General features: G+C 40.4%; 2 protein-coding genes across 2 annotated transcripts in view; both read right to left on the reverse strand.

Annotated features, from left to right (window-relative positions):
- LOC136864476 (dolichyl-phosphate beta-glucosyltransferase) overlaps nucleotides 1-23,068 on the reverse strand; it is a 333,811-nt gene that overhangs the window by 270,334 nt on the left and 40,409 nt on the right. The window lies entirely within an intron of this gene.
- Nucleotides 3,112-11,924, reverse strand: LOC136864477 (probable basic-leucine zipper transcription factor Q). The gene is made up of 2 exons (XM_067141500.2): nucleotides 11,900-11,924; nucleotides 3,112-4,004 (listed from the first exon to the last, which is right to left on the reverse strand). Exon 2 carries the CDS (start codon nucleotides 3,998-4,000, stop codon nucleotides 3,338-3,340), a length of 663 nt encoding a protein of 220 aa, XP_066997601.2. The 5' UTR covers nucleotides 4,001-4,004; nucleotides 11,900-11,924; the 3' UTR covers nucleotides 3,112-3,337.

The raw sequence follows: 23,068 nt of genomic DNA on the forward strand, positions 1-23,068 counted from the left end.
TGTGACTTTGCAGCATCTAGAAAGTTATGCATGCAGCAAACAACACACTGATAACATAGAAGTTGCCTATAAGCAAGATATTGCTGATCTTAAAACCCACACATCTGATGTGGTGGTCAAAGATATCAATGAATTTAAAAATAACGTTTGCAATCATGTTGCTCAGTTTGATATAAACGAAGAAACCATCAACATAAAAGACAAACGTCTATCTGGTGTTTCAAACCCTAAAGAAGCTCAAGATGTTGTAACTTTGCAACACCTAGAAGATTATGTGTACAACAAACAGCACACCAATAACATAGAGGTTACCTATAAGCAAGACATCGCTACACTCAAAGCTAGCATGACTAAAACGCTTAATTTGTTAAACGAAAAGAACATAGAATGGATCCAAAAATCCATCGTTGAAACAAAAGATAATATATTAAGCAATGTAAAATGAACGTGTTCTATCTATAGTACAGGCTTTAAAGAATAAGTTGCTTGTTCATTTCCTTCTACAAATAACAAGCATACCATCAATGTACGATAATCCCTTTTATCGTCTCAATAATGGACATCTTACATACACCTTACCACACTCGGGAACACTTGAAGTACTGTCTATTGTTCCTGCAGCTGACAAGATTCAATGTAAACATAATGAAAATGTTATAACAATCGGAGAAGGAACTATAATTACTGTTCACGCAAAAGACAAACTGCAATTTAAATTGGTTGGAGACGATGGTAAGCATTCAACGACTAATTTACCCTTACATATTGTGTTTGACTACACAACAAAACTCGATTTCTCTATGACAGAATAAAAAGCGTTGAAAAACGTATTACAATACCATTATGGGTTTGTCCGCTCATAGATACAGAACAAAAGTTAAAGATCTACAGAACTTCTTTGAAAAAGATGTATTGTTCAACGAATACTTGTCCGAAGAACACTCGTTTGAAAAAGAGGAGCCCTTCGAAGAACACCCGTATGAAAAACAGCACCCGTTCGAGAAACCAAGTACAATCTGACATAAAGAAAGACATATATGACAATCAATATCTTTCGCAAGCTATTAAGAATGTAAAATATAAATATGATACGCTTAAATCAGGAGAGCTTTTACAAGATAATCAACTTGAAAAAACATTTAGTCCTATATCCAAACCCTTAAAATCTATACTGGCTACCGTCTCAGAAAAATCTAATTCATTCAACTCTCCTACACCACCTCCTACCAAACAATAAGAAAGAGGAGAAACAGAAGAAACAAAAGAAAACGAAGAAAGAAATCTTCTAGAACAACCCTGTGCAGAAGTTCCATTCATTTTTAAAGCAAAGAAGCCAATAATAGGGAATATTGCTTCGTCTTACTTGGATTTGTTTACACAACCACACAGTGTACGCAAAGTATTAGATCGAGTTTATGGGGTACGAAAAGAAGAAGCTAGATGGTTTCTTGGTGATTCAGAAATACATTTCCACGGTAACGACATAGTCATAAATAACAAAAGCTATAAAGGCACACGAGGTCTTTATGAATTAATTTCCAAATCCTACCCCAATAATAGTATATAAACAAATTATGTAAAAATATTAGAATCTACAAACGCACACAGAGTTCAGCATCGATCGGATAAACAGTTAATGTCTAATCGAGGGTATAAATATACAAACATTATTAAACCACTCTTCTCTACAGAATGCTCACCATGTAGAAAAAAGAAAGCGAACAGGCATGGGTCTGAAGTGGAAATATAATCATCAACAACCTATTGTTGACTATGTACACTGGGATGATCCTAATGAGCTTGTACAACGTCTACAGCTGTTAATGGCTTCTAAATCAACAGGTCATACTGCGCACGAAAACGAAATTATATCTATTATTGAAGAAATTCGAGAAGCTCGAATCACTGCATAAATAACCAGTCTTCGTTTTACACCACATCAGAATGAGTGTTGACATAAGAGCTAATATTGCTAGAGAGTTACACCGCCCCGCTCGCAGATGTTACATGCGGCGGAGGGTTATTACTAAAGGATTAGATTACCTACACCAAATGGATTTAGTAGAAATGATACCCTATTCTCGAGAAAATAATGGTTTTAAGTATATGCTAACCATTATAGATGTTTATTCTAAATATGCTTGGGCTCAATCTTTTAAAAGTAAGAGTGGAAAAGAAGTTGCTGCAGTTTTGCGTAAGATATACAATAAGAGCAAACGATTTCCTAAACATATTCAAGCAGACAGAGGAAAAGAGTTCAACAATGCTGAGTTCAAATGATGGGCCACATCACACAACATTAATCATTACTCAACGTACAGCAATATGAAAGCTTGTGTTGTAGAACGTTTCAACCGAACACTTCGTGAACGTATGTGGAGAATGTTTACTAAACAAGGAACTCATTCATGGATACATAGGTTACAAAAGCTTATCCATGATTATAATCACACCTATCACCGTACTATTAAAATGAAACCTTGTGATGTAAAAGACAATCGACTGCTTGCAACAGTGTATAACGCAATTAAAACAGTAGATACTAGAAAGAGAAAATTTCAAGTAGGTGATATTGTTCGCATCAGCAGGCAAAAACATCAATTTGAAAAAGGGTATACACCTAACTGGACTACTGAGTTCTTCACTATTTATAAGGTGCAACCTACTAACCCTGTAACATACCTCTTAAAAGATTATCAACAACATCTAATAGCTGGTGCTTTCTACACAGAAGAATTGCAAAAGACTAAACATCCAGACATCTACCTAGTAGAACGCATACTTAGAAGGAAAAGAAATAAAGTGCTTGTAAAATGGTTAGGGTATGATGATTCTCATAATTCTTGGATTAAAGAAACCAGTTTTGTAAGGAACAGATTGTAATAAAAAATTATAAAAGATGATGTGCTTTTTTGTTTCCCTTTTCCTTCCTTCTGCTCTTAGTAATAATGAAAGGATACAGATAAAGGTTTAAGAAATAAAAAAGATATAAAAAATAATTATATATTTATAAAAATAGTACACAAAATATAATAAAAAATGCATAAATACAAAACAATATTTAAAAAATATTTATACATTTACAATTTTTACAAATATAAAAGTCTCCTTTGTTACTTTTTTCCAAATTGGGTGCTTTGCAACACCCTTGCTGCTCAATCCCCCTTTGACCAACTGAATCAAAACTGAAAATCTTTTTCATTTCTTTAATAAATGTCTTTTCATCATTATCATCATCACTATCTTCTTCTTCCTCTTCCTTAAAGAGGAAAAGATTTTTCTTCAGCCGTTCCTCTTCTTCTTTTTCTTATTAAAATCACCACTTCCTCAATCCATTTTACAATTGAACTATTGTGCAGCTCCTCCTCCTCCTGCCGTAAACTGCATTCCATCTCCTCCTCCTCCTGCTGTAAACTGCAGTCCATCTCCTCCTCTTCCTTCTCCTGATGCTGCTGCTGCTGAACTTGAACTCTACTACGAAGTGGTGGTGTGGTCTGCAACTCTGCTGTCGCAGGCTACCGTTACAGCTCAAGTCCAACAGCATCTCCTCCTCCTGGTAATGTTGCTGTCGCTGCTGAAGGCTACCACAGCTCAAGTCCAATAGTGTTTGGACTTGAGGAAAGCTCTGCATCGGTGGTGGTGTAGGCAACATCTCCTTCTCCTCGTCCCGCTGCTGCTGTTGCTGCTGTTGTTGCTGCTGCTGCTGAGGGTGAACTCTACTACGAAGTGGTGGTGTAGTCTGCAACTCCTGCTGTCGCAGGCTACCGTTACAGCTCAAGTCCAACGACATCTCCTCCTCCTGGTAATGTTGCTGTCGCTGCTGAAGGCTACCACAGCTCAAGTCCAATAGTGTTTGGACTTGAGGAAAGCTTTGCATCGGTGGTGGTGTAAGCAACATCTCCTCCTTCTCCTCCTCCCGCTGCTGCTGTTGCTGCTGAAGGCTAAACCTCAAGTCCAGAGGTTTATAGAATCGCGGCAAGCTCTGCTTCACTCGTACCATATTGCTGTTGAAAAGTATTCCCTTCAGTGTCTGAGATGATTCTATAATACAGTCCACAAAATCCTCCAGCATATATACTCAATCTCTTACCCCTACTCTTAGGCACTACACGCTTATTTACTAGCAGGGGAGCACGCATAATGAAACCATAGGTGGTTAGGCTAGGAGAGAGAGCGCTCCCCCTGAAAGCACACGTGCAAGCCAACAACGCTCCTAATTTTATAACACCTCCTGTTTCTTAAGCACCCCTGCTGCACCCGCTTGCATTTAAAAAATAAGAGATAACGATGTTGACTCAGCAGGAGAGCACACCTGCACACATTTTCTTTAAAAATAACAAGGAGAAAAATGCTGACTCAGCAGGAGAGCGCGCCTGCGAGGGGAACGATGCTGACTCAGTGGAGAGAGCGCACCTGCATGCATGTTTAAAAATAAGAGATAAAGGATGCTGACTTAGTGGGAGAGCGCACCTGCCACACACAAAAGAACAAAGGAAGGGGGGAAACGAGGCTGACTCAGCTGGGGGGAGCGAGGGGGGAACGATGCTGGCTCAGCGGGAGGGGAGCACACCTGCACGCCATGCTGACTCAGCAGGAAGAGAGCGCACCTGCCACACACAGCTGCACAAAGGGAAACGTGGTTGACTCAGCAGGAGAGCGCACCTGCAACACACACAGCTGCACAAAGGAAAACGTGGTTGACTCAGCAGGAGAGCGCACCTGCATGCAGAGGGGGTGGAGACAACACCTCCCCCACCACCCTGCACGCGCACGCACACCCACCCACCCCCTCAGCACGACCCACCCCACCAATCAGAGCAAAGACCCCGCCCCACCCACCAATCAGAGCACAGACCACGCCCCACCCCCACTCCCAACCAATCAGAGCACAGACCACGCCCCCACCCATCCCCACCCCAAAGTGGATTTGAACCAGCGTCCTACCACTACTTCTCGGAAAGTTAAAGCAAAACTCGATAAATGCAATTAACTATTAATCACGTGGCATTCTCATGAATAATCGGAAGTGTTATTCTGTGGAACAATGGAATGCCGGACTCCTTTATTGAAAGGATGTATTCTTGGAACTGCATGCCACATCTTCCCACGATTAGCCCTCACTGTCGTCGACAAAATGAAACTCACTTCTTGAGAAGTTTTAAGCAAGTCAATGTGTGAGGAACTATTTCACTCTACAACAGTATGAATAATGAATCTGAAGATTCTGAAACTGGTGTGCCAGTTCAAGAATGTGTCAGTGGAAGAAAGTCTAGATACAAGAAGAGAGTACCTGGAAAGCTGGCTAGAACTAAAAATGAACCTAATATTAAACGCATTCATGGACTCAAACACTTGCCCACAAGTACAGAAACTAAAAAGATGAAACAATTGCAATGCTGCTGAACTCTGCTATGAAGATATCACAGAATTCCATCATCATATGACTTCTTTAAACAAGATCAATCAAGACAAGTTTCTATTGAATTATATGCACATTTCCACACCTCAGCGCAGGGTAGTGAACATTGAAAGTGCTAGGAAGAAGAAAACTGTTTCTGTAAAGTACAGCATAAGGAAGAAAACTGGTGAAATACTTCCTGTCTGTGCTGCAACTTTTCATGGAATTTCTGGCATGTCAAAGGCCAGATTATCTTACCTGGCTAGTAGGTTTCATCATACTGGGAAGTTACCTAAGGAAAATCGAGTTGGTGAGAGAACAGGCAAGGAACACAAGGACGCAACGGTTGCCATTAAGAATCACATCAAAAGGTGTAAATGCAGAGAGAGCCATCATGGTAGAGGAAAGTCTAAGAGAGGATATTTACCATCATATCTCTCAGTCAATAAGATGTGGACGACATTCTGTGAAGAAAGGAAAAGTTTTGGATTGAAACTGTGCTCCCTGTCAAAATACAAGTATATATTCTATAAGTGTTTCAATCTGTCATTCAAAACTCCTCACACTGATACCTGCTACACTTGTAAAATTAGCCTGATGAAAATAAAGACACAAACATGCCTAGAGAAGAAGAATGAGCTGAGGATAAGTTATAGATTGCATAAATTTTGTGCAAAGTGGTTTTATCAAATAATGAAAGAAGAAAACCCAGGTGTCATTAAGATACGTATTGACATGCAACAGAATCAATCAATTCCGAAGTTATCAGTGAGTGAGGTTTTCTATGCTAGACAAGTGTGGTTATACAATCTCTTCATCATGATTCACTCAAAGGAGCAGAGAAAGGAAGACATATTTTACTATACTTGGCTAGAAACAGAATCCTCAATAGGTTGCAACCAAGTTGCTTCGGCTTTATTGGACTTTCTTTTTAACCTAGAAAAGAAACTGCACAAAAATGGCCCTACCATGATACATTTATTCTCAGACTCTCGTAGCAGCCAAAACAAATACGATGTCATTCTGGCCACACTTAATGCTTTCTTGGAGAAAACCACATTATTCAATAATATTCTACATTTCTTCCCTATTCAGGGACACAGCTACATGGCTCCAGACAGAGTGTTCAGTAGAATTGAGAAATCTTACAGAAGACGGGAAAACATACTGTCTCCCAAACAATACTATGATATCGTAGAGAAGCATGGCACCCTTAAAATTCTGAGCAGGGACTGGGAAATCACAGATCTAAAAGAGAGTTCACAGAAGGTACTACGAACTAGGTTGCCGTTTAAAATGAATAGTCAACGTGTTATCATATATAATAAGAGACATAAGAGAGTCTCTGTATCAGTACAGGATACCTACTTCGCATACGCAGTGGAAGTTGAAGTTCTGAAAATAGAATCCAGCCATGAAGCATTGCTAAAATCCTCTGTTTTACCAAAGAAAAATACGGTGAGCAAAGAAGGATGTTCAAGCTCTGCTGAAGTTTTCTGAAATACCGGATGATGTGGATTTCTACAGGGTCAAGTAAGACAAGTAACAGCCTTCTGATGGCTATGTGTCTTGATGAGTTCTTAAATATTAATTGAGTAGACTTTATTTTGTAAGACATAACTTTAATTTAATCTGTGTGATATTAATGTGTTCATTCATTACAATAGGATTGATAATATAGGTTAATACCTTATTTTGTTATATGTTACATTGCTTGATGCTAAGTATATTGGAAACTAATAATATTATGTAATCTTACAATACCAAGTAGCCTATATTATTAAATGTATGACAATGGAGCTCAAAATCAATTAATGTCAAAAAATATTATTCACAAAATAACAAAAAAATAAGTGAATAAAAACAAAAGTACATCACTGCGTTAGAGTATTAATGCGAAGTTCTATTTTACCAGAATATTTGCATTTATCGACTTTTGAAAAACTTGAGGAAATTATCTTCTCATATTACCTCATCCACCTTAAGGGTCAACAAGTTCTATTCAGGTACCATGCTTGTCTCTATTGGAACTACCATTGACGAAAATTTGAAATGTTTCATACATATGCTTCTAAGTGAAAATAAAAAAACACACTTCCTGAAAAATGATGTTTGCTGTAAATGTCGAATTTGAAAAAACGCTCCTCAATTATCATACCGCACTCATTGCATCTATTTTCAAGTTGCAAGATATTAGACCGCATTCCTTCGGCATAATCTGCCGTTAAGTCCTAGTCGTCAGCATAGGTCAGACTGCTTTCTACATCTCATCCCATCTAAAGGTACCTTAACAACACTCCATGTTAATCTTATTATTCTATGAAGCCATTTCATCCCTGCCTTCCCACTATACTTCAGCATGAAAAAAAAAACATAGAAAATAGAAAAACAGAAAATTCATACAAGTAAACTGAATTAAAATCAGGTACAGCATCTAAATGACTTCCTTTGAGCATTATGGGAAGGTTATAAACCTTGGGTGTGCTATGTTAACACCTGACGATTTTGCTAGTGTGTTCAATTATGAAACAATGGCTGACAAGACACATTTTCATGTAGTCTTGTGAATTTGTCAATATGAACCCTTATGAAGCTTGTTTCTCATCTAAAAACATTTTGTAGCACATCTGTTTGATATGAGAGAAATTGGTTAACCCATCTATACTGAATAGAAGTCTCTGTGCAAGATAAATTATAGGAGCCAATCCACTCTTAACACTGTACATGTGTTTTTTCTTGTAAATCAAATAACTGACATTGAAGAACAAACTGGCATAAGAAGTTATAGTATGTTAATTTCAAGAGGATATTTTGAAGATGGTTCATGGTGTGGGTTACTGTAGTCACATCCCAGTCCGTGAACCATGGGCAATGGCCGGGTGGCCGAGTAAGTGGTCCCGAGAGTCGGGATACCAGTTGCTATGGAATGGGAGTGGGCATCTCAGACATATTCTGAGTCATGGCCCTCCTTGTGCTCAGGCGGCTAGGACTATACAATCCACCGGTAGTCCATAACCAGTTAGAGGAGAGATCCTCACTTGGACTATGTGTAAGTAAGGTAGCATCCTGCTTCATGAATTTAATGAGCTCAGAACATTTTAAGAAAGCCTCAGACCTATGGGAGTAACGGAGTCCCACCCCCTTTTGACAGGCGAGGGACTGCTTGGAAACAACTTGGCGAACAAAATTGAATTCGATGGGGAGCTATCAATATTAATGGGGCAAATGGAAGAAAGAAAGTACAACTGGCTGAGTCAGCTAAGAGGACGAACCTGGATGTGCTAGGAGTAAGTGATATTCGGGTAGTAAGGGGAGATAACGAGGAAGAGATAGAAGATTATAAAGTGTACTTGATGGGTATAGAAAGGGAAGGGTAGAGTATGGGGTAGGGCTGTTTATCAGGAATACCATTGCACACAACATAATTTCTGTTAGGCACGTATATGAGCGAATGATGTGGGTAGATTTGCCAGTTGGAGGAATAAGAATGAGAATTGTCTCAGTGTATTCACCAAGTGAGGGTGCAGATGAGGATGAAGTTGACATGTTTTACGAAACATTGAGTGACATCATGATCAGGGTCAACAGCACGGACAGAATAGTGCTAATGGGCGATTTCAATGCAAGAGTTGGAAATAGAACTAAAGGATACAAAAGGGTGATTGGTAAATGTGGGGAAGATATGGAAGCTAATGGGAATGGGAAGTGTTTGCTGGACTCCTGTGATAGTATGGGTTTAGCAGTTACGAATATATTCTTCCAGCATAAGGCTATTCACCGCTACACATGGGAGGCTAGGGGTACCAGATCCATAATAGACTATATCTTAACCGCCTTCGAATTCAGGAAATCTGTTAGGAATGTACGAGTTTTCCAAGTATTTTTCAATGATACAGACCCCTATTTGATCTGTAGTGAACTAAGTATCTCTAGGCCTAGGGTAGAGAAAGTGAAATCTGCCTGCAAACGAATAACGGTAGAAAATCTCCACGATGAGGAAATTAGACAGAAGTACATGGATATGATTAGTGAGAAGTTTCGAACAGTAGACAGTAAGCAGGTTCAGGATATAGAAAGAGAATGGGTGGCATACAGGGATGCTGTAGTAAAAACAGCAAGGGAATGCCTAGGAACAACTGTGTGTAAGGATGGGAAAAGGCGAACATCTTGGTGGAATGCTGAAGTGAGAGCAGCTAAACGTAAGAAGAAGGCTTATCAGAAATGGCTCCAAACAAGGGCCGAGGCAGACAGGGATTTGTACGTAGATGAAAAAAACAGAGCAAAACAAACAGTTGTTGAATCCAAAAAGAAGCCGTGGGAAGATTTTGGTAATAACCTGGAAAGGCTAGGTCAAGAAGCAGGGAAACCTTCCTGGACAGTAATAAAGAATCTTAGGAAGGGAGGGGAAAAAGGAAATGAACGGTGTTTTGAGTAATTCAGGTGAACTCATAATAGATCCCAGGGAATCACTGGAGAGGTGGAGGGAATATTTTGAACATCTTCTCAACGTAAAAGGTAATCTTCCTAGTGGCGTTGCGAACAACCAAGCTCATGGGGAGGAGGAAAATGATGGTGAAATTACGCTTGAGGAAGTGGAAAGGATGGTAAATAAACTCCATTGTCATAAAGCAGCAGGAATAGATGAAATTAGACCTGAAATGGTGAAGTACAGTGGGAAAGCAGGGATGAAATGGCTTCATAGAGCAGTAAGATTAGCATGGAGTGTTGGTAAGGTACCCTCAGATTGGACAAAAGCAGTAATTGCACGTATCTATAAGCAAGGGAACAGGAAGTATTGCAACAACTATCGAGGTATCTCATTGATTAGTATACCAGGCAGAGTATTCACTGGCATCTTGGAAGGGAGGGTGCAATCAGTAGTTGAGAGGAAGTAGGATGAAATCCAGTGTGGTTTCAAACCACAGAGAGGCTGTCAGGATCAGATTTTCAGTATGCGCCAGGTAATTGAAAAATGCTACGAGAGGAATAGGCATTTGTGTTTATGTTTTGTTGATCTGGAGAAAGCATATGACAGAGTACCGAAGGAAAAGATCTTCGCCATAATGGGGGACTATGGAATTAAAGGTAGATTATTAAAATCAAGCAAAGGCATATATGCTGACAATTGGGCTTCAGTGAGAATTGATGGTAGAATGAGTTCTTGGTTCAGGATACTTACAGGGGTTAGACAAGGCTGTAATCTTTCACCTTTGTTGTTTATAGTTTACATGGATCATCTGCTGAAATGTATAAAATTGCAGGGAGGGATTCAGTTAGGTTGAAATGTAGTAAACAGTCTCGCCTATGCTGACGACTTGGTCTTAATGGCAAATTGTACCGAAAGTCTGCAGTCTAATATCTTGGAATATGAAAATAGTAGCACTGAGTATGGTACGAAAATTAGCCTTTCGAAGACTAAATTGATGTCAGTAGGTAAGAAATTCAACAGAAGTGAATGTCAGACTGGTGATACAAAGCTAGAACACGTCGATAATTTCAAGTATTTAGGTTGTGTGTTCTCCCAGGATGGTAATATAGTAAGTGAGATTGAATCAGGGTGTAGTAAAGCTAATGCAGTGAGCTTGCAGTTGCAATAAACAGTATTCTGTAAGAAGGAGGTCAGCTCCCAGACGAAACTATCTTTACATCGGTCTGTTTTCAGACCAACTTTGCTTTACGGGAGCGAAGGCTGGGTAGACTCATGGTATCTTATTCATAAGTTAGAAGTAACACATGAAAGTAGCGAGAATGATTGCTTGTACAAACAGGTGGGAACAATGACAGGAGGGTACTCGGAATGAGGAGATAAAGGCTAATTTACGAAAGAACTCGATGGATGAAGCTGTACACATAAACCGGCTTCGGTGGTGGGGTCATGTAAGGTGAGTTGAGGATGATAGATTACGTACGAGAATAATGGACTCTGTTATGGAGGGTAAGAGAAGTAGAGGTAGACTAAGACGACGATGGTTAGACTCCGTTTCTAACGATTTAAAGATAAGAGGTATAGAACTAAATGAGGCCACAGCACTAGTTGCAAACAGAGGATTGTGGCGACGTTTAGTAAATTCACAGAGGCTTGCAGACTGAACGCTGAAAGGCATAAAAGTCTATAATGATAATGCATGTATGTATGTATTCTGAAGACACATTTTGTTACACCAGGAAGCCACCTGATACAGTGACCGGCAACTTCCCAGCCAAAGCAGCCAGGGTTCTATAACAATAAAGAGATGTACTGCACAGCATACTTGCAGTAGCAGAGGAAGGAGAGCACCTGGCAATGTGATCACTGCAAGTTCCACTTTGGTTGGAATATTTTCAACCATACCACACACAGAAAACCTTTTAATGATGACAATTAAATGGAAATTTGAAGGTTTTGGTACTCTCTTACTGTGTGATTTATAATCACTATTCTATTAAATTTCAACCAACATTCAATCTTTTCTTAACAATATAAAACTGGTCCCATGTTTAAATTAACAGTGGATTGCTCACTATAGTCTGTCAAATGAGAAGCAACTTCCCCTTGGGTGGCCATTCAGAACTGTCCAACAAAGCAGCTGCTATAATGTTGCGCTATTCCATTCAATACGTTGTGCTCTGTGGAAAAAAACAGCAATAAACATCACTTGCACAACACTAAAATATTCTTACTTCATAGAAATTACGACAATGGAAAGAGCTTCCCTCATCTGACATAGACTATGGTATTTCTCGCAAAAGCATGCATAACCTTCCCAGCAGGACAGAAAGATGGCAGATTCTTGATAGAGTCAGTCATGTCCTTTACCTCTTTGAGTGAGATAGTAGAAGTACTGTATTTCTTACTCCAAAGCCTATCCTGAGTGGAAAGCCACCTTTAATTGTGACCTACCTGCCTGACAAAGAAAATTTTAAAGATAAATAACAGCTATTTATGATTTCTTTCATGATGATTACCGTTTCTAAATGGGCATAAATATATCCATGGATTTTTCTTTTCATCTTTAAGGAAACCAAATCCTCAACAGGACTGTTGAATGAATATAAAATTCTAAGACTCCTAAGCAAGATATATTCCAATAAAAATTCCCCCACCATTTGGACCACTTTATTTATGTGCAGCAGTCAATTATTCCATTTTTATTTGTTAATTTATGGTGCTTTAATGTACACTGAGTGGCCAAAAGTCACAGGAAGGGGTGCCCATTAGAAAAAGTGCTGTGTATGACCCCTGAGCGTTACAGTTAGCTGCGGCGTACCTGAGCACTCTGTCACAGACACCAGTGTTGTGAAGATTTCAACACATTGCGAATTAACCAACTTTGAACGTGGGATGATCATCGGCGCACGGCACATGGGTCACAGCACTGCGGAGATTACACGCGAATTTGGGTTTCCGAGGTCAACAGTGTCGAAGGTGGATCTTCAATATCGCAGAGAGAATGTTACCACCTGCGTAAACCGCCGCACGGGAAGACGGCAGGTGTTTAACAAAAGGACATCACGACTCCTCCGCAGAACCATACTGGGTGCTCAACAGGCTACTGTGAGTCAGATCACCAGCCAGGTGAATCCTGGGAGTCGGGAACCCATTTCTAACAGGACTGTACGGAGGCAACTGCACCACATAGGCTTCACCAGACGACGACTAACTCGTGTCCCTTTGCTGACACCTTAACACAGAGCTCAACGACATGCATGGGCCCGTGAACACCAGCAGTGGACCACGGAACAGTGGCAGCGTGTGGTATGGTCCGATGAATCCCAGTTACAGTTGAATCGAGCTGATGGGCGCATGAGAGTGTAGCATATGTCCCATGAAGCTATGGATCCTACGTGTCAACAAGGTTGTGTCCAGGCGGAAGATGGCTCATTTCTGGTCTGGGTGGCGTTCTCATGGTCACAGTTAGGCCCCACTGTCCGGCTGCAGGAAGCGGTGACAGTTGCATATTATCTGGACATTCTTTCAGACCATCTGCATCCCTTTCTGGCCCTAGAGTACCCTGATGGAGATACCAGGTTTCAACACAACAATGCCCCATGTCACCGCTCTGTGGTGGCACGCAGCTGGTTGGAGGAACGCTCCAGTGAAGTTACGACCATGTATTGGCCCTCCATATCCCGCAATCTTAATCAAATTGAGCATTTATGGGATGCTGATGATGCTGGTGTACGCTCCATGAACCCCGCACCAAATACACAAGACCAACTGTGGGTAGTAGTGCGAGATGCATGGGTCCAGATCCCTCCAGAACGATTCCAACACCTTGTAAGAGTCAATTCCTCACCATAATGCTGCCGTTTTGAGGGTTCGCAGAGGAGCAACTTGTTATTAACATCACATTCAGTGTCTTCCCATGACTTTTGGCCACTCAATGTAAAATGATTGTAAAGCCACAATTATTTTAGTACCAGTGGCAAATTTATTTAATTTTGAGTATACTTTCCTTATATAGGCTAAATATTAGCGAAAGATATTTAACATAGCCTATATTTGTTAGTTTAGTGATCACTGAACCCTATTGTCACATTTGTTCTTCATCAGTGTGTGACCTGGCTACTGGCAGGGGCTACTGTATGGCTCTACAGTCTCCGTTCGATGCAGTTTTCGCTGATATCAGATTTATGCTCTTCAAGCTGTCGTATAGTGTATTGGATGACGTTACTTAGGTCGTACCTTGGGAGTATTTCCATTGATTTCCAAATTCAGATCAACTTTGCAATCGTATCAACTTCTGCTCGCACCACATGCCCAAACCAACAGTCATCTTGTATTCATTTCTTCCTGGATTTTCATAATACCAAATTGTTTTCTTATGTCAATGTTATAGACAAGATCTAATGATGGACTAACCATCTGATGCTCAGTCCACATTCTCCTTCATGCATAGTCGCCCAACATTCTGTACCAGTGAAGGCTAAAGGATAAACAAGAGAGTCAAAATGTCGATTTGAGGCAGTCTGGCCTTTCATTTGGTGACAGAAGGTGATGCATGCCATCATTCGCTAACTTGCAGTATCCAAGTATCATTAATCCTTGTGTTAACCTCAATTATAAATTGCCCATCATCAGCAATCGTACACCTGAACTTCGTCGCACACAGCAGGTCCTTGGCATTAACTTGGATTGTGTCGATTTCTAGTGTGTGTTGCATAACCTCCTCATAGTAGAGATTAGCCCAGTGTATGCAAGTCTGTCATAAAGAAGCACAGAAATGGTGAGAGCATCAAGTGCTGACGGACGTAGACTGCAACCGTGGAAGTTACCAAAGGCACCTGAAGCAGTTTGGCCATATCTTAATGGCACTGCACAAAAGAGCAGTACCCAACCAACAATGTACTCTGAGACTTAATGTTGTTGCAAACTAAATTGTATAAAATGGTGGGTGATCAAAGGCCTACTCTAAGTCCAGAGAAGTGGCAAATTTATTTAATTTTAAGTAGCCTATACTATCTTTCATTATATATAGGCTAAATATTAGTGAAAGACATTTAACACAGCCTATATTTCTTAGTTTAGTGATCACTTAACCCTATCATCACATTTGTTCATCATCAGTGTGTGACCTGACTACTGACAGGGTCTGCTATGTCTTCATGTTTCCCAACCAGGAGCTGTGTGCAGCATGAATAGCATCAATTGTGCTGCAATTTATCACAAAGCCAGTATGGTTTTTCGTCACTTGCAAATTTGTTTGTTGAGAATATGTACAAGGACCTTCATCGTATGGCTCAGAAGTCAGTGCTCGCAGAATCAGCAAACTTGCCGGAATTTGCCTTCATTTTCAAGATGGGTACATACAGCAGTGACTGTAAGTCAGGTAGTGTTCATCCCTTTTTAATGATAAAGATGTAGAGCATGGTTCAACAGTCAGCAATATCTCATTCTGGAGAGCAGCACAACTCTGCCGCGAGGCCTTCTGAGCCACTAGCTTTTCCTGAGTTCATTTGCTTCAAAGAAGTCTTCACTTCAGCAGTGTTTTGTTTGATGTATACGTACGCAAGCCAATAAATATCTTTTGCTCTGACTGTCTTTAGGTTGGCTTAATGGTGATGTGTGCTCACCAATCGCTAGATGGCACAATGTTTTGTCACAGCGAAGTGCTTACCAGTGGATCGAACAGTTCAAAAGGGGTCGAACAAGCATGAAGGATGAAGAAAGATTCGGGCGTCCATCTGAAGCCGTAACTGATACCGATATTGAACAAGTGCAGGATATGATCCTGAATAACAGGCAAGTGACTGGTGATGATGTGGCAAACCATATGCACGTTAGCCGTGGTTCTGCATATGAAATCATGCTTAAGAGGCTTAACTTTCACAAAGTCTATTTGAGGTGGGTTCCAAAACAACTCAATGAAGAGCAGAAGCGCAATCGTGTGAGAATCTGTCAGCACCTACTAGACCATCATTCTAACAAAGGTGAAACGTTTCTGAAACGGATCATCACTGGAGATGAAAGATGGGTTCACCACTTTGAACCAGAGAGCAAATGTCAGAGCATCGAACGGAAGCAATCCGGATCCCCAGTCAAAAAGAAATTCAAGAGTCAACCTTCTGCAGGAACAGTGATGCTCACAGTCTTTTGGGACTCTCAAGGGGCAATCCTGGAACATTATCAGGAAAAGGGGGAAACAGTACACGTTACAGTGACATGCTGATAAACGAGCTGAAACCTGAAATTTGCAACAAATGCAGAGTCGATTGTCAGAAGGAGTTCTTTTGTTGCATAACAATGCGCATCCACATATCGCCGCCCACACTGCTCAAACTCTTCAGATGCTGCACTTTGAGGTGTTGGAGCATCCTGCGTACAGTCCCTATCTCGCCCCGTTAGATTACCATGTATTTGGTCCACCTAAAACTGCTCTAAGAAGCCGTCGATTCAGCTCCGATTGACAGGTGAAGGAAGCGGTGCATGCGTGGCTTGCTGCGCAACCATAAACCTTTTTCGCAGAGGGTATCAGAAAGGTTGTGAAACGGTAGACCATGTGCATTGCATTGAAAAGCAGAGTATCTATGTTGAAACATTATATCAATAAAACGTGTGTACTCTTTTTGTAGTAAATTATAAAAATTGATTGCAGATACTTATTGACTTGCCCTCGTACTTCAATAGTAATTAGTAGGTGGAGAGTTCCTCAACTGATGTCCTTGCTAGTGTTCTTTTGCATTCTTCTAATCAATAAGCAATTTCCCTGTTTAGTCGTCGATTCTATAGGAATATTGGACGTCTTTCATTTTGTGACATCTTGAGTTTTTCATAAGATGTACATACTAAGCAACTTTTGTCACAGTCACAATTATTTTCACATCCATATAGGTTTTTTTTGTAAGCATTCCAGTATCATGGTGATTTGCAATCGAGAAACTCACAACACAACTGTTTTCTTCTACTGTACAGCATTTTTGACATCATCGTTCCAAAGCCATATATCCCTGACAACCCATCATCGTCCTATTTCTGATGTTTCAAGAAGTATCCAAGTTTTTTTTTTTTTACCTTCTGCCCAACTTTCTTTGACTCTGGTTGTGGACAGGTGGTATGACATAGGCCTGATCCTTTTTAAAGTGTCACCATTTGATTTTCACCTACCCTGGTAGGACAATGCGTTCAGTTTTTGATGACTTGAGAGGTAACATGCAGATGACTGGTTGGCATTGCATAGCAACTGTTTCATACGTCTTTTGTGCCCCACACATCATTGAGATCCCAACAACTAACAAGGACATCATCAACTCACAATGTGTGACCAGCTGTTGAATATGATTAAATGTGAATTACACCTCTCAAACCAGGAGATCGTAATGACCAGACCGTCAGTTTCTGCTGGCTATCACTGTTCTCTTTATATCTATATCCAAAATGGTCCTGCTTCCTGCATGCAAAAAGTCAGTCTAGATCATTGAAACTAAAGCAATCACTCCTAGTGAAGGGCCCCTGGACGCGCTGAGAGGAGACCACAGCGGCTGTCTTACTCCTTCACCGAATGCGATGTTGCCGGCCCTCCATCACTTGCACACATGCCGAACAGAGGTGAGCTTCTATCTGTATTCAGTATTAGGTGAAATGCTTAAATTTTATATGATTATTGTAATGATGATAGCACAGTACATTTTCAAAACTAAAAAATTCTACACAAACTTACATCACTATTTTGTACAAAAGTACAAGGATCTTATTAGTCTCTGCAATAAATACCAGGTGCCCAGTCATAACGGTGCCTGAAAATTTTCACCTGGTGCCTGAATTTTCAAAATCCGGAGTTTCCTTACATTTACTTTCCCACCACTTTATAAAGTAACAAGTCGTACGGTATTTCGCGTGTTTTCTGTAGCTCATATCGTCGTCGTTCAGGCAGAAGTCACTAAGACAGAAATTGGCAGTTTTGAGTTAGGTGCGAAACCATAGTAAGAAAATGACGCTGTATTGGCAGGTAGAACTTGGTAAGTTCCATTGCAAACTGCACTCGCTATTTTCACTAAGTGCATTTTTCCGGTTTATTAGGCAGGCAGAAGTTCCTTAGTCCACTTAGTGACTTCTACTTGGTGGAAGTTCTTCCTTTGATTATTGTTCAGTAGAATTCACATCGTATTATGCAGCTGTTATAACAATAACTCTTCCCATTGTTGGCCGTAATAATTACAGTATGGCTGTGTCATTATTACAATAATGTCTTTTCAGTCGCTAGAAAGCTGCTATTTGTGTTAGAAGCTGGTTGATATCCGTAAGTTTGCAATAATGTTGATGTGTAAAATATGTGATTAATCTTAAGAAAACAGAAGTCGCCTTATAATACATTATGCTAAACACCAAGAACCTGAGGATACCTCTCTAAATGCAGAATCTGAAGCTATTCTTATAGATGTAAGTAAGTACAGTAGATCCATTCTTCGAGTGGTCATGGACTTACTACATTCTCATTTACATTCATTAATAAATTCGATTCTGTAGAGGAATAAATTTATTATGTTAGCAATCTTTTAACATTTTAGGCAGAGCTGGGCGCAACTGACGAGAATGGACTTGGTTCAAAGGAAATACAGGGCAATAAAAGCACCATCATACCAGAATCGACTGCTGATGAAAATAGTGATGTAAGTTTGTGTAGAATTTTTTAGTTTTGAAAATTAAATCATAAAGATTTAACAGCTTTTCTAATTCTTCAATCTTCATTATCAGGATAGTGAATCTGATCCCTTTGGCTATCCTCGCATGGATTATAGTGACAAGGATCCTAATTGGCTACCTTCAAATGAAGACTGTAGTGAAATAGACCAGATGTGTAGATCTAGAAAGCCTACAACAACCCACATGAATATTCCAGCAGAGTCATGTATGCCTCCTGACAACAGCAGTTCTAATAATGTACCAACAAAATCCCAGAACAAGGTGTGGCTGTTTGAAGATGAGGGTACTCCTGTGACTGTGCGAAAGTCAAGGTCAGTGAGGAAAAGGATGATTGCAGTATTCTTCACTAAATGGGGCATTCTGACTCGGTCATCCAGGCTCTCAAGAAGCTCTGTCCAAGGTCACGGCTCAACACTTGGCTCTTGCATCACGACAATGCTCCAGCACATCGTGCTAATGTAACAATGGATTTTCTTGCCAGATCAGGGTTGACTGTGCTTGATCACCCTCCATACAGTCCTGATATTGCCCCATGTGACTTCGCACTCTTCCCAGAAGTGAAGATGAAGCTGAAAGGGTGGCGTTTTACATCCGACGAGGAGCTTCTGGCAGCATGGGATCAAGAGTGTGAAAATGTAACCGAAGAAAAGTGGCAGAGTTGGTTCAAAGACTAGTTTTGACATATGGAGAAGTGTATTGAGTGAGGTGGAAATTATTCTGAAAAAGTCTAAAGCATTCACTCACACTGCAAAACTTTCCTCGTGCCTTTTGTATTTGTAACAAAACCAAGGACAGTGATGGAAATAAAGTAAACTGGTTGAAAGTAAAGTGCTTTAGATTTGAAAAGGATGCACCGGGTATTCTCAAATATCGATATGGTCATTCTGGAAGATACTCTGAGATAAATACTTTTGGCCGAGGTCGCCCAAAAAAGATGCCCACCCTTCAGAAGGCTTACAAAACTCCTTTCCCTATATCAGAACAAAAGTACAAGGATCTCCTTAGTCTCTGCAATAAAGGAGTTATTCCAACAGAATTTCAGGCATGGTACCGCTCCTTACCCCATTTAGGTGCAGTGACGAATCGAAATCCAGAACCAAGTGTGGACAGTGAAAGTGAGTGTGAAGCTAATGATGAGTAAAACATGACACATAACAGTGAGAAAGGTTTACTGATTTATTGACATGAGTCTTTTAAATTTTTTCATATTGTCACACTTTCATTCTCTGAATCATACTGAGTAGTTATTAAAAAATAGTTCAAAGAAATAATAAATAATAATAATCTATATATATAAAATAAGAGTTTTGTCTGTACATTGCTAAAAATTTGAAAATAATGGTATTTCTGTAACAGTCATGTCCATAGTAACAAGGAAATGCATTTTTTAATTTTCCGTAATTTCTGTCTGTCTGTCTGTATGTATGTATGTACACGCATCACGAGAAAAAGGCTGAAGAGAATTTAATGAAAATCGGTATGTAAAGTCCGGGAATAAGTCGCTACAATCTAGGCCATAAATAATCTTTTTCACGCTGAGAGAAATGGTAGTTTAGGGGAAGGCCTAAAATTTAATTCTCAAATATTTATATTATTAGTAGTCCTATCTTAATGAAAACCAGTATGTAAAGTTCTAAAATAAGTTGCTACAATATAAACTATAAATAATCTTATTCACTCTGGAAGAAATGGTAGTTTAGGGGAAGGCCTAAAATTTCATTCGCAAATATTTATGTTATTAGTGATCCTATCTTAATTAAAATAGGTGTGCAAAGTCGGCGAATAAGTCGCTACAATCTCTCTCTCTTAGTCCAACCCTTCGTAAGGGTGTAGTGGCATCACGCGACAATCCTTTTGGTGCTCTTCCTCCAGGAGTCTCTGCTTTGGGCATGGTGACTTGCTTGCTGTAAGCTCATCCTGGTTAAGTTCTTGATCTGGTCCATCCATCGTAACGGCGCACGTCCTCTAGGTCTTCGGCCTTCGACTTTTCCCTCTATGATAAGTATTTCCATTGCCTCCTGTCTTCTGGCAATATGACCAAAATATCCGAGTTGTTTTTGGTTGATAAGGGTCGACAGTCTTGTTCTGATGCCGAGCTGTTGCAGGATCGATTCATTAGTACGGTGTGCTGTCCATGGTATTCGCAGTAATCTCCTATAGCACCACATTTCTAGAGCATCAATCCTGCGGCGATCCGCCGTCTTCATCGTCCAAGTTTCTGCTGCATAGGTCGCGATAGGGAAGATCAGAGTTCGCATGAGGGTGAGCTTTGTCTTGGAAGTGATGGAGGTGTCCTTCCAGATGCGAGTAAGTTTTGCTGTTGAATTTCTCGCAATTGCAATGCGCTTGCGGATCTCAGGTTCACAGTCTCCAGTATTTGTGACAATAGATCCTAGATACTCGAAGCGACTGACAACCTCATAATCCGCAATTCTTGTGATGGCAGGTCTGTTGTTATTAAAACGGTCTACAATCATCACTTTGGTCTTTTTATTGTTGATTTCAAGACCATATTCTCTGCTTCGCTCGTCTAGCCTCCGCTTGATGGTTTCTAATTCATGATCATCTGTTGCAATAATCACGGTGTCATCTGCATATCTGAGGTTGTTAATTTTCCTGCCACCAACTGTGATGCCGTCACTCCAGTCCTCGAGGATCTACCTCATAATATACTCACTGTATACATTAAATAAGAGGGGGGAAAGAATGCAACCTTGTCGCACACCAGCACAAGTAGAAAAGACGTCTGAGAGGTCGCCATTAACTCTCACTGTCGCAGTGTTCGAAGAGTACAATTGTTGGATCAGGTACACTAAATGTCTTGGCGTCCCCATCTCAGTGAGTATAGCCCAGAGCTTTGACCATTTTACCTTGTCGAAGGCTTTCTTGTAGTCCACGAAGCACAGGAACATCTTGATATTATATTCCCTTGTCTTCTCTATGAGCTGCCAGATGTTTAGGATCTGCTCACGAGTTCCTTTGCCTGGAACAAACCTGGTTTGTTCCTCTGAGATTTGTGGAAGTAAGAAGGTCTTCAGCCTCTCGTACAGCACCGTGAGCATGATTTTACTTGCATGGGAGATGAGGGCTATCGTTCGATAATTTGCACAGTCAAGTGGAGAACCTTTCTTGAACAGTGGTACGAAGACGGAGTGGCACCACTGGTCCGGCCAATTTCCAGATGTCCATATCTTCTGACATAGCTTGTGCAGGATGTCGACACCTAGGTCACCCATGTTCTTTAGGATTTCAGCAGTGATTCCATCTTGGCCTGGTGCTTTCCTGTTCCGGAGCTTTTTTACTGCATGTTCCACTTCTTCTCTAAGGATCATTGGTTCAAAGTCTGTTGGGTTCTGGTGACCTGGCATTGGTTGTGGGTCATCAGTGAACAGCTTGATGCAGTATTCTCTCCATACTTTGGCGATGCCCTACATCATAAATAATCTTATTCACGCTGAGAAAAATGGTAGTTTAGGGGAAGGCCTAAAATTTAATTCTCCAATATTTGTTATTAGTTGTCCCATCGTAAATAAAATTGGTACGCAAAGTCGGAGAATAAGTCGCTACATTCTAGGCCATAAATAACTTTATTCACACTGAGCGAAATGGTAGTTTAGAGGAAAGCCCAAAATTTAATTCTCGAATATTTGTGTTATTAGTGGTCTTATGGACAATTACTATATAAATAAAGTTACATAGTATTAAATTTCCGATCATTTATGTCTTATACATTTTGACCGTATCGGCTATGATAACGGAGATATTCATGAATATGGATTTTTGTTGCTAAGATCATATCAGCGCCGTCACGAGAAAATGGGTAAACAGAATTTAATGAAAATCGGTATGTAAAGTCGGGGATTAAGGAAGTACAGTCTACGCTATAATTAATTTTATAAGACGGCCTTATATTAGCGAGTCGAAAGAAAACTGAATGTGAAGGACTACAATACAGAAAGCTCATATCATTGATCAACAATAACATTACATTGACCATTGTTTGTTGTGATTTGCTTTGTGTCTCTGTTGCCATTCATCTCCGATAGATGGGATTACTGCTGTATACCGAGTTTTTTTAAATTTGCTCTACGTCGCGCCGACACAGATAGGACTCATGGCGATGATGGGATATGAAAGGGCTAGGAGTGGGAAGGAAGCAGCCCCTACGTTAATTACGTTACAGCCCCAGCATTTTCCTGGTGTGAAAATTGGAGACCATTGAAAACTATCTTCAGGGCTGTTGACAGTGGAGTTCGAACCCCCTACCTCCCGGATCCAAGCTCACAGCTATGCGCCCCTAACTGCACAGCCAACTCACCCAGTCGTACCGAGTATAACAGCCTGCCTGAAAATTGGCGGGAAGTGGCTGAGGAGTTAGATAAACTTCTGATACTACTGATACGTAACAAACTGGTTCATCATAGCATTCGAGCTATTCAATTCCTACTCTGAGGCACTGATTGGAATGAGCAGTGTGCATATTTAACGGAATAATGGCAGAGAAGTGTTCATGGCTGTCTGCGGTCTGGTCATTGCAGCACTGGAACTTT

Source organism: Anabrus simplex, chromosome 2 (assembly GCF_040414725.1).
Source record: "Anabrus simplex isolate iqAnaSimp1 chromosome 2, ASM4041472v1, whole genome shotgun sequence".
NCBI lineage: Eukaryota > Metazoa > Arthropoda > Insecta > Orthoptera > Tettigoniidae > Anabrus > Anabrus simplex.

Bases quoted from the DNA above. Each gene is read 5' to 3' on its own strand.
- LOC136864477 (XM_067141500.2), bottom strand. From the start codon at position 4,000: ATGGTACGAGTGAAGCAGAGCTTGCCGCGATTCTATAAACCTCTGGAC.